This window comes from Oryzias melastigma, linkage group LG19 (assembly GCF_002922805.2).
Source record: "Oryzias melastigma strain HK-1 linkage group LG19, ASM292280v2, whole genome shotgun sequence".
NCBI classification, from domain to species: Eukaryota; Metazoa; Chordata; class Actinopteri; order Beloniformes; family Adrianichthyidae; genus Oryzias; species Oryzias melastigma.
In genome coordinates, this window is record NC_050530.1 from 14,276,374 (window position 1) to 14,288,902 (window position 12,529).

Consider the following 12,529-nt stretch of genomic DNA (forward strand, 5'->3'; position numbering starts at 1 on the left):
CCCATCTCTCAGGGGGGTTTCTGCTCTCGCACCTAAAGATTTGACAGCTTTACAGGAAATCGTTTCAGACCAGACGTATCGTCTGAGATGACTGACGCTGACAAGGTGAGAAGACTTTTAAATTGGCTCAGCTTCCATCAGACGTGTCGGCATCAAAGTCTCAGAATCTCCAGATCTTTGTCCACATGAAAAAAAATAAAGGTTGACACAAATACTCAACCCTCAGAAATGCATAGAAAAGGGATATAAGCTCATGTATTGTTAAGAAGAGCAATTAAGGAATGCAAGTTAAGTTTTATTCATGTTCCAGAAAAAGTAAATAATGAAAAAAGTCTGTAATCATTAGCAATTAAGTCGAAAATGTTTTGAACCCCCCATGTATTTTTGTCTAGTTTCTACTTTAAATGAACTAACTATCTGATAACCTTTCATTAAGATTTAACAATTTTTAGGGCAATACATCTCAAATATCTTTATCAGTTTTCTGATCTAAAAAACGTTTTTTTAAGCCATATTCCTAATGAAACAATGTTTTAACTTCATTTAATTCTAAAATAATACTTAATATAATACTAGCATAATACTTTATACATACTAAAGCTATTTGTGATGGCGACTTGAGACTTGATTTAGAAAAATTGGTCAATTTTTTGACTGACAACAACATTAAAATTCATTTAACAACAGCAGGACAGACTTTTGAAGATAATTACATCTTTTTTTTATACAAATGAATCTAAAATATGTAATTTTTGTCCTTAGGATAATTATGGTTAGGAAACAAGGACAGTTGTAGCGCATTAAATAGGATATATTGGGTGATTTAATAAACCTACTTAAAGATATAAAACCTTTTTAGTCATAAACACTTGTTATAAGACACAACATTTCCAATTACCAGCGTAATATACCTAATTATGAATGTTTGAAGCTAATTTCACAATTTCATTTGTCTTTAACAGGCAGAACATCACAAAAGTTATTTTAAGAAATCTTACCAAGACAATATCAGCTGATTCCATTGGCAGATTTTTGTCACTTATTTTAACTTATTTTGAGAAGGACATTATTTTTCAATGATGTATAAACCCCAGAGCCTTTACAGGAATAGGAGACTGCAGGCCTTGAGGGCCACATTCCTGCATGTTTTCCATCATACTCTGCTCTGGCGTGTTCTAAATGGCTGGACACACCTGAACCAGGTAATGAGTCAAGAGTAGGGCTTGGATATCTGGAAATCATGCAGTAATGCTGCCTTCGAGGCTTGGAGTTTCCTATCCCTGGCCTAGACGGTGATGGTGGTTTGACCACGCCGAGTATGACTGCAGAAGGAGACCGGGGTGGAGAAGGACCAGTGAACTGCAGAAAGAGACAACCATTTATGGATTCAAAGACGAATGTTTGATTGTGATTGGCTGAGAATTAAGGCGGTCTAGTAAGCAAATGGTTCAAAGTTAAGGCCTAACTGAAAATGGCGTATAGAGTGATGTAACAACCCAGTAGAACACAGTAGAAGTGCGGGCACTCGACGAGGGCGCTGACATGGATCACAAGATGTCAATCTGGTGATTGTCGGTCCAAGTGGGGAGAAAGCATTGATGCTACAGAAAACTCATCGTAGTGTTGATAGCACCACAGCGACTCTGAGACCTGTGTATTGACAAATTGTTGGTGATACTAAGAAGAATACGAAGATGACAGAACATCCGTGGAGGTCCTGACACGGATGTCGCCCTGGGCGAGGCTAGGCTTAAATAATGACATTAACAATGTCTAATATCACACCTTTGTCCTTTTCATGTTTCTTTTATTCTTTTTCCTCTTTTTTCTTGGCCATCGGATGGTTTTGTCCTTTATATTATATTGTGCTCACAAAAATAAACAAGTTAGCATCCTCTGACACCAACTACCACTGAGCATAGTTTGTTTGAGAGATTGGAATTGAGTTTAAATAATCCAATCATGGGGAATGCAATCCATCGTTTTGTGTGAAGAACTAAAGTGGTTTGATTTGAAAGTAGTTTGAGTTTGAGATGAGAGTTAAACTGAAAAATACTCCCAGTCACCTCTGTGTGATTCACCCAGTCACCGGTAAATCGCGCCCTTCATGCATTTTTTGACTTCATATGTTTCACAGTGTTCTGCAATGAGATGAGGGCGCCAGTTTAAGTGTTGTGCAGCAGGGGGCGCTTTCTAATATATTTTAATTCACCTGCAGACAACGAGAACTTATTAAAGAAAATAATTATTAATTTTTTTTTTCTCCCGTCCGTGCTGCCCTCTGAAAAATGCCACCCTAGGCGGCCGCTTATGTCGCCCATACCAAAAACCACCACTGGAGAACATTGTGCTTTCTTGGTAGGCATATCGTTTTAAAATTTGTTTATTTGTAAATTGACAAGATTATAATGCGTGCTCAAAATCTGAGTTCGGATTGAACAGTGGTGGAGGTACTCACAGACTACCTGGTAGCCAGTGGTACTTGATAAGGATGGCTGTTGTCTGGAGACATTTACTCATCGTCCAATCAGAGCTGCCACCGCCCAGCTGTTGCTCGATTTCGTAATGACGTCATCCCCACACCTGACTGATGGCCGCCTGATTGCCGTCTACATTCATGACCACACCAATAACTTTTCAAAACATCGTCAATCTTGAAGATTCTGCCTCCCCATTACATGTTATTTTTACATTTGTGAAAAATGACCACAAGATGCTCGTTGAACAGATAATTGATAAAGAAAACAAAGCCAAGGAAGCTTTATTTAGGCTATTTCTGTTAAATCCATGAGTCAACTGCTGGATTCTTCTGTCTGAATGTCAGATTGACCAGAACTGAACAGAACAGAGCTGTAGAAGATGTTTTTATGCCAAGATGAAACCGATTTCCACCGTTGAATATTAAAGGAAAGCTTTACATATAAATGTGTGCACATGCATGTAATCAGATGTTCAAGGAATTTTAAACAAAGTCCCACTTTTGAATGCATAATTGAGGGTTAAATTTTGGTTATCTCCATACACTGACCGGTCACAGAAGGATGACCACGTTTTGCTGAAAGGAGGCTAAATGTGTGAATTGACATGCACAAGCTCGGTTCTCTTGAACGGTGTCATCACAACCTCAGCTGAACTGGACCGCTTTATGGAAATATGGCTTTAGAATACTAAGACATGAGAGGAACTTGTGGCTGGAAGGTGGTGAGATTAGTCTGAGTACCAGCAGCAGAACAGCTGCAGAAGGATCATCGTGGGATTTGCTGGACTTCAAGTCTGCTGAAATGGGCTCTGGAGATTCTTGATGATTCACACAGCTGTCAGAGTGCCGTGCTGATGGGAGGATGGACGAATGTTAGAATACGAGCCCAAATTTCTTTGTAAAATATTGCCGTCATATCTCAGCTGGATCAAGTTAGGACACTAAAAAAATCCTCTCCTGAGTAATAAGAGTTGCGTATTTTGATACCCGTTTGACGTGTCCTTTTTGTGAATTTAAATGTTCATCACAATAATCTTTTTAGAAGCTTGCATACATTTATAAAGATTAATTTACGCTGTTCGACAGACTAGCGACCTGCCCAGGGTGTCCCACCTTTTACCAAACTGTTGTTAGGATAGGCTCCAGCAACTCCTTGACCCTGAATGGGATTAAGTGGATTTAGGAGATGGAAGGATTGGAAAAAATTGATTTCTTTTAGATGGATTTGACACCTGATATTGTTAACATAAAAAATCAGATGGCCCCTGCCTTGCTCTCCTGGACGGGTGGGCGAGTGGTTGCCTGGAGTTTGGGGCTGGTGTCACTTGGCTCATGTCTGGGCTTTGAGTGGTGGTGGGGTCCTCAGAACTCCTGGGTGGTGGTGTGTAGCTCATCTGGGGTTTGTTGGGGCCCCTTGGCACGGCGGGGGGTTATTCTTCTGGCTGGGCTGGAGCTTATGCTCTCTGTGCTCCTGTGCCTCCCTGTTCTCTGGCATTGGGGGGCCCCTGTGGCGGTCCTGCTGGCCCTAGTCTGGGTGGTGACGAGCTGTTATACTAAGTTAAGGTTTTCTAGACTTTTATTTTAGTTGCATGAAGGTTTTTTTACTTTTATATTATACTTTTAAGGGTTTAAGGGACACTGAAAAACAAAGTCATTAACACCTTACAGCAACAGGGGTAAGGACACTGACCAATGAGGTGTTTAGGTTTTTGGGGGGTTCTTTTGTCCAGACAAACATTGGCTTGGAGCTTGAGAGATATGGACTGTATTTTATGAGTCTTTTGTCTTTGATCCAACTTATTAAAAAGACTAAATTCCAATTGAGTTTGTCTTTCTTCCTCATCTATGAACGCAGAGGTTAGCGGGGGCTAACTTCGTAGTGATCGCCACGATTGCTCGACAGGTGGATTTTTCTTCTATCTGCTATGTCGTGTGGGACAAATAAAAAAAAAATCACTTGTGTTTTTGCTTTTAAGTAGATACTAAATTGATTTTTGGGTAGTTTGATGAATATTTGCAACAGCAGGCATTAAGGGGTTAATTTCTTAGAGACCAAATTAAGGAAAAATCTGCTGCTATTTGCTCCAACAGAAAAACATGCCGGCGTTTTGTCTTTCGACAGCCCTTTTCGTTGCCTGGATCAGTGCAGAATAATAATTAGCGATCATCACTCCATAGAATGAACTCCAATTTGTGTTAACGCAGATGCAGCCTCGTCTGTGTGTCTCCGTTGGAGTGCATTTCTCGTGGAGGAGTTGCACTTTATCTGGAAATCTCCATAATAATAGAAAACCAGGGAGTGAGGAGCGTTTCTCGGTCACACTGTCTGTCTGTGTTGGAAAATTTCAACAGCACCTTTGTGGAGCTCATTTGCAGTTTTTTTTAATAGACAATCTGGCGTCCTGCTGTTGTTTCGTCCTGAAAAAAAAAAACTTTTTAAAAGTGTTTTGAAACCTTAATTTGAAGAAATTCACCCTTTTTTTTAAGCACATGGGCCCATGGGTAATTTGAATGTCTCGTGTCACGGCTGTCCTCTCGCTGTCAATCTGGAGCAGAGTCCTATTTCCTGACCATCATCATCTCCACTACACACATCCAAACACACATGCTGCTTGTCTATGGCCCCATTATGCCGGCTTCTTCGGAGATGACACTGTGAACTGAATGCTTGACCCAAACCTGTGTCAGAGAATTCATGCAGAGAACATTTGTCGTTTTTCTTACCTGCAGTTCTTTGGCAGTTGCTCTCCATGTTGTGTTACATTTCACCTCTACCTTTGTCATAGATTGTGGTTTTATTTCCTAACTTGTTCATCCTTAATTGGATAATAAATTCAAGCAGACACATGAACATCAGCATCAAAAGCAGAGAATAGCATGCTTTGCACCAGATCATAGCTCCAATGGCTCATTTCCACCTGCATTGCCTCATATTAAACACAGATATAGATAAAATGCAGGTATAAGGTGGTAATATATGTATTTTTACAGTTCTCTTTTTCATTTCGACTTTAATGCAACAATTAAAAAACAACTACATGCCATGTATCACCTTGCAGGTCTTTCCTCCCGTCACCTATCATGCGCCGCATGTTAAAGAATGAGTTAGACTGGACTGTCGCTACCTGATACTAGTGCATGTACTCACAGTTGGAAGAGGTTTAGTGCGAAATGTCCTAATGGTGCAAATCTGTTCAATGTTCTTTTACAGCTCTATTCCGATATATGAATGACTTGGTGTCATACAAACCTTAATTCTTAATTTCTCCTTCATGAGAAGCACTTTCATACACAAGTATACATCGACTTTTCATTGAAAGTGGTCACTCCAACATGTGCTCCTGAGCCCGCTGTGAACGTAGCATCAGACTACAATGCCTAGTAGGCACTGAACTATAAATGTTACTAATTTTGTAATTGATTTTTTTGTGTTATTTTTCATCCGTTGTTTTTACTAGAGTCGTGGTAACAAGGAAAAGTTCCCCATTTATTCTCATATCTTTTTTTTGTTTTACAAATCTAAAATGTCTAATTGCTGTGAAATTCCCTGTATGCTGATGATACGGCTCAATTCATTTAAGACGGTATTGAGTTTCATACAATGACAACATATTCTTTCAAAATGTAGCGTTTTGTGCCTAAACCAGGATGTTTATCTAGATTTATGCTGGTAAGGAAATGATGAAAATGCTGTTTTTGACTTCTGGAAAGGAGGAAGCAGGTCAAAGGTTTTTTATTTGATCTCATTTTTACCTGAACGAGAGCAGTGTAATCACAGATGCTCCACCTTAGGTGTAAGTTCATATTTTTAGTTTTCAACAAAAACCGTTTGTAGCCATTGTGCTATTCTAGCTATGCTTACGTTGGGAGTGGGGTCATCTGGACCCTACAAGACAGTGCGCTAAACTTTTTTTAAATTTCTCTTTTTATGATTTTTGATTTTCACTGGTGTCAGTGGCAGACATGAAATCCTGTCCACCTCGTCCACATTTGTCATGGGATGGATAAGACGTCAATGTAAGGCTTGGGTCATCTGGACCCTATGAGATAGTAGAAGGGTTAAAACCAAAGGCCAGAATTCAACCCTTTTTGTTGCTTGAAAATAAAGGTAATTGTAAATTTTACTTTGCTATCTGCTCTAAAATATATATATATATATTTATATTATATTAGAAATGGTTTATTTCAAGCAATCAAGCAAAAAAATTAATATGCAATACAATCAACAGAAGTTTACATCCGTAAAGACTTGTCAAACACAGGATAACTAGACCAAAAAAAGATAGATTGCCTTATAGGGAGTGGGTGGAAGCAAACTTATATAATGCCACCAAAACAAAAGTTATTTAAGTGTTACATTAAAAAAGTATTATTTTTTTGTCAAAATTAAATTTTTGAGTAAACCATCAACTCATTTTTTCTAATTTAATGAAAACTAATAATTTTAAATGCAACAAATTGAAGATTTTTTTTGTTAATTGATCCAACGTTTCATTGTTTTCAGTGTAGTTACATTCATGTGTTTTCGTCATTTAAGAACGAGGTCGAATAAATTTGGCTTTTTGCTTTGATACAAATGTAAAGAATCAATTTAAAAGGTTGGGGACAATGTCCTAGCTTAGTTGACGCATTGAAAAAACAAATTTGCTTTTGTCTCTATTGTACTCAAAGGGAGTTGTATTGACCAGTTTACTTTACTGGTGGAAGTCCATTGATCTGAGTGCTTCATGCTACACAGTGAAAGATAAATAAGAGCTTTCATTCAGATGAAGAGCTGCCCTTTAACAAACACTGTCTATGGACAGTTCAGTGCACCTGGTACATCATGTCGTTTTCATCTTGAACGTTTACTCAGTGGTTAAATATAACTCAAACTACATCACTCAAAATATTATTGGTTCAGTCTTTTACAAGTGTAGAAATTGATGGAACCAAGGATCACCAGATTAAGAAAATACACTTAAATTCAGAGATAGTCTGATCTTTTTTATGTCCATCCACTAGAATTGACTTGTGTAACTCAAATGTATTAATAAAGTCAAATGAAGCCATGACATTCAGTCCCTGTTAGGATCAGTGATTGATATGTCAGCAACATGAAAACGTGTTGAAGGGCTGACACACATTTAACCCAGCGCTGCTTTGAATCAAAGCTGGGCAGTGCTGTTCATTAGCAGCTCATCTCTGATGGCCACCGACTCGATTTCAATCTATCTTCGCCGCGAGGGCCTGTAAACACCCTTTTTAATTAATATTTATTTATGTTTTTTTGTGAACGTCCACAAAAAGCTTTATCAAAGCTTCAAAGATATTGATCCAGCCATCTTTGATCTGATAAAGAAGCCTAATCCATATTGAGCTGCGATTTGTTGAGGAAAATGAGCATCAGAAGTGATGTCATGGCAGTGACCAATAGTGTTCTGCAGCTTGTATGCATTTTGTTGTGTTTCTCTGTTTTCTGGATCTGCTTTTTCTGGGTGTTCAAAGAAATAATTGTCTTGTTTTAAGGTTGCCGGTATTGTTGGGTTTTACACATAAAGCTGAGAAAAATAGAACAAAAAAACAAACCTCCTAATCCTTTTAACGGACAACCCCAGAGAAACACCCTCATAAATCACAAACACACTTACACATGTGGTGGAAGTAATTATGACTCCTGTCTATTTAGAGCAAAAGAGGACTTAAGGTTACATCACAGTAGAGTAACAAAGTGCAGGGAGGAATTAGGTCAGGAAGGACGGATCACAAACTCACATGTTAACGTGTAATAATAATAATAGTAACCAGGGTAACAACTAAATGACAGAAGTAAACAAACACACGGGGTACTGTAGCATTGGAGGACATGTTTTGTATTTTTGTGGTGTGCCCTGGCAGAAAGTATAGTATCTATAGTATATACACTATTGTAAATTTAACCCATAAAGATCCAGAGACATCTCTCCTTAAAAATACATTTATGTGGATAATACCAAGTTGACCACAGAAAACATTTCAGATATTTTTCTGAGACACGGATGTCACCATGGCTTCTTATGGGTTAAAATGTTCTAAATTCAATCTGAAGAAGTATTCAATTAATGCACTTTCTGCACAACACTTACATTTTCAGCACCTGCCAGGTACTGAAGGCAGAGGAGGTCTCACTAAGACAGGTGGGAGCAGAGCAGCAGGTTGTGTAGCATGTGGGCTTACTTTGTTAGTTCTTTTTCTCATCTTTGTCTTCAGTAGTCTTACACTGCTGAGTTTTGTTATTTTAGTTTGGGGTTGGACATTGGTAGTCTTAGTTTATTTGTTTTCTTTAGGTAGATTTTGGTTAGGCAGTCCTTAACAGGGAGCTGCTGACTCCAATGGTCGGCATTGCTGCAGTCTCTCTGACTTATTTATGTTTGGCTAAGGTTCCAACTCACTTTTGGTTTGTCTTTTTGTTTGGACCAGCACACTAATTATTTCATTTTTGTTCTTTCATTTCAGCAAACAGGGTTTCCTTTATTTAATAAACTGTGTTCCTTTTATTCTCATTAGTGTCCAGTTTTTGTTACTGTTCTGAGCTACGTTGACCCATAGGGGACGTAGCATCTGCCAGTTATTGTGTATATCATTCAAACAGGCTCGATATCTGGGAATCGCCTACGATGAATCCATGAATTCATATTTATACTCCTGGTAGTTTTTTTTTTTTGTTATTAAAGTCGTTTCTGTCCCTGCGTGTATCCCTTATCCATTTGCAAAGAAACACCCGAATACAATATTTTTTTTTCATGTTGCCCATCGCTGGACTACTTTTAGCACTAAAGTGCTTGACATGTCGACTTCAAAACAAAACATTTTTCAAAATAAAAGATTGTTCAGACTTAGTTATTTTGCCCCTTTCAACTAAACTTTACAGCTCAAGTAATTGAATTTGTAGCTTAGAGAATCCAGTTATTTTTCAAAATAAAATATTTAAAAAAATAAAATCTTGTTGAGATTTAAAATAAAAGGTATAATTAATTATTTCTTCTGCACCTGGTACCGGTCCGTGACCCTGTTGTTGACGGTCACTGGTCTAAAGCATACTTGCTATACTTATACTCAAGTATTACACAATAAAATAAACTTCAAGTGTATAGTTTTTACTAAGGATTGGCGCATGCAGTAGAAATTCTGAAGTCCTTACCCTCCTTGGCCACGTTGATATACACGCTGGTTTTGCCTAATTACAGATTATCTAATTATGATTCTATTTTTATATATGCAAGGGAGAGCGGTCAATTGGAGGTTTGGTTACTGTTCTGCTCACCCAAAAGTGTTCTGGAGCAAGACATTGAACCATACATTTTTCCTGGTAGCTTGATGAGTTCATTAAATGGCAGAAAATCAAGTAGAAGAAAACAAAGTCGATTCCATTTACTACGGTGCCTGAATTTTAGGTTTAAACTAATAGAAGTGCATCACAGGTCAGGTGTCTGCAGCCTAAAGGCTCTGGAGACACATGCAGCTCTTGTGTCCCTTCATTGTGGCTCTTTGTCTTTAGAGTAAAATTTTAATAATTTAAATAAATAATGATTTCGTAGTTTTGGTTAAGAACAATCTTAAAGCCCATTTTCTGATCTTCTGCTACAAAAGTGCGTAATTGTTGTTCAGAGCCACAGTTCCAAAAATATGTGTGTTTATATGACTTTTTTCTAAATTTTTCACCACTGTTCTCTTGTTTATATTTAGTATTCAAAATCAAGGCACATCAAAGTCATAATTGTTATAATTTTGGACTTGATATTTACTTCGAACTAATATGCTGCAGCAAGAGAATTTTATTTGACACCAGGTGTATTTTATTTTGAAAGCAACTTGAATATCCTGGTCTTAAAAGTAAAATAAAATCGATTTTTTGTATATAGAAAAATAAAACATTGTTATATCATGGATAAGTAAAAGCTATATTTTATAAATGAGTGTCTTGATGGCCACAAAAACCTAAAATGTGTGGGGTTTTTTTAAGCAATGAAGGTGAGACATTTTTGTGTTTTGGTCAGGAAAAAAACTGAACTAAATGTTGCTTTTAGCATTAAAGGTTGCAAACCCCTGACTTAATGTTTTGCCCAGCCTTTGGAAAAAAAAAGATCATCCTGTTTTAATTAAAAAAATCTACAAAACAAAAGAAAGAAAGGAAAAGCGACCTTGCAGGAGCACATGTGCTTAACTGTCACTTAGCATAAAGGATTCTGAATAAAACAAACGAGTCCTCTATAAAAAGCAAGACTTGAAAGGCATTTAATTTGAGAGTAAATAATATTTTTTTCACTGAGAAAGAAAGCAACAGCAAATGCAAAACAAAGAAACAGAGCGTCACTTAAAGAAAACCTTATAAACATGAGCCTGTGTAAGAATATGCTGACAAACTTACATGTAAATAAGCACATTTTTGTATTAATTCAAAACATTTCCCTATTCATTTGAGGTTTGAGATGAACCCTGAATGAATTCTTCAATTCTAGTCTGTATTTTAAAACTGAGTTTGACAGTTCAATAGAAATCTGCCTCAGAGTTGTGGGCGGGACTGTTGGTGCAGAGCAGCCCCGCCCCCTAGTGTGGTCCTCCCAGTGTTTTTTGTATGTAAAAAATGTTGTCATTTTTTTGTGTGCTCCTGATTGACAAAAACAATCAGAAATGCACTTTTAGGCGAAATTTTCTTTAAATATGTCCTCCATCATGAGAAAAATGCCAAAAACATGTTAAAACTGAACTTTCATCAAGTCTTTAAGCAAGAAACTCAACCTTATACTACCATAAATCTGTTCTAACTTATTGTAAACTGATTTTTTTAAAACATAATGATTGTTAAAAATATGTATCTATGTGTATATCAACTTTTTCTATAGTAAACCCAATTTAACATCAAAATCATTAAAATTCCCCCTTTTTGTTAGTAATTTAATTGGGTAATTATTTTATTTTCCTTTTTTTTTTAATTCCTAGAGAACAACTAACTCTGGGTGCATGTGTGTCGGAACTATCATAATGTAATGTAATCTGAAGGATGGCGCTCAGGGGACCTGTGTGACAGTTCTGGCATCCAGGCTGAACTGTGTCTTTGTGTGTCTGTGCTCAATCAGAGATGTGTGGAGATGGAGAGGTGATTACAGCCATGACACTGGGTGTTGGATTATGGGGGATTACATGCACGCAGACTTTAACACACATACACACAGTTTTCATGATGACACAAGAGTCTGTAGGGCTAATACTGTCATACAAAAGGGTCAGAAAGAGGGATTGAACAGAGGAGAGGAATAATAGATGGATATGTAGTGCTGGATTATGAGTCATTATGTCAAAAGCGTCAGGAAGGTAAAGCAGCTTGTATGCATGGCTGCTGCTGCTTTCTTGGTTTTCAATCTTCTTTCCTCTTTTTCTTTCCTTCTTCTCCAGGCAGTAAGCTGCCAACATGGCCATTCACAGAGGATATTTTTCTACCTCTCTGTGGCCTCACATCTTCCTCTTGCTCGTCTCCTCCCCGCTGCTGCGGGCGCGGCCTCTCCTCATCCACTCGTCCATCAACGTGGCGGTGGTGTTCAGCGGTTCCAGCTACCAGAATGAGGTCAGAGGTCGTCTCAGCGGGGAGAACTTTGTGGATCTGCCGGTGGTGGTCAGCCCAGTGACTGTCCTGGTCAATGACACCAATCCTCGAGACCTGCTAACACGCCTCTGCGATACCATGGCAACGGAGAAGCTGCACGGCGTGGTCTTTGAGGATGATGTGGGCTTAGGTGTGGGTGCTCAGGTAAACATCTCCAATGGTTCAGTCATCCAAAGCTGTTTCCTACTGCTGCAACTGGGAGAAATTTTAAGTAAGATAATGATTCATGAGCTCTTTTTATCATCAATGACAAAGGACTTCATGAAGATTTGTGTTTTCCCTAAGTTAGGATAATAATTATAACAATTTATACATAATTAGAAAATGTAAGATTAAGTCAAAGTGCTGCATTTGTTCAAATTAAATTAAGATTAATTGTGTAATGATATTAATGCTATTTAAAAAACTAATTAGAAAACTTTGGTAAATGT

At 37.8% G+C, this 12,529-nt stretch overlaps 1 protein-coding gene across 1 annotated transcript in view; it reads left to right on the forward strand.

Annotated features, from left to right (window-relative positions):
* The window catches only part of LOC112154559 (glutamate receptor ionotropic, NMDA 2C), a 74,427-nt gene that overhangs the window by 7,097 nt on the left and 54,801 nt on the right, over positions 1–12,529 (forward strand). The window contains exon 2 of the mRNA XM_024285589.2: positions 11,891–12,242. Within this exon, the coding sequence (XP_024141357.1) occupies positions 11,907–12,242 (336 nt within the window). The 5' untranslated portion in view covers positions 11,891–11,906. The remainder of the gene's footprint in view (positions 1–11,890; positions 12,243–12,529) is intronic.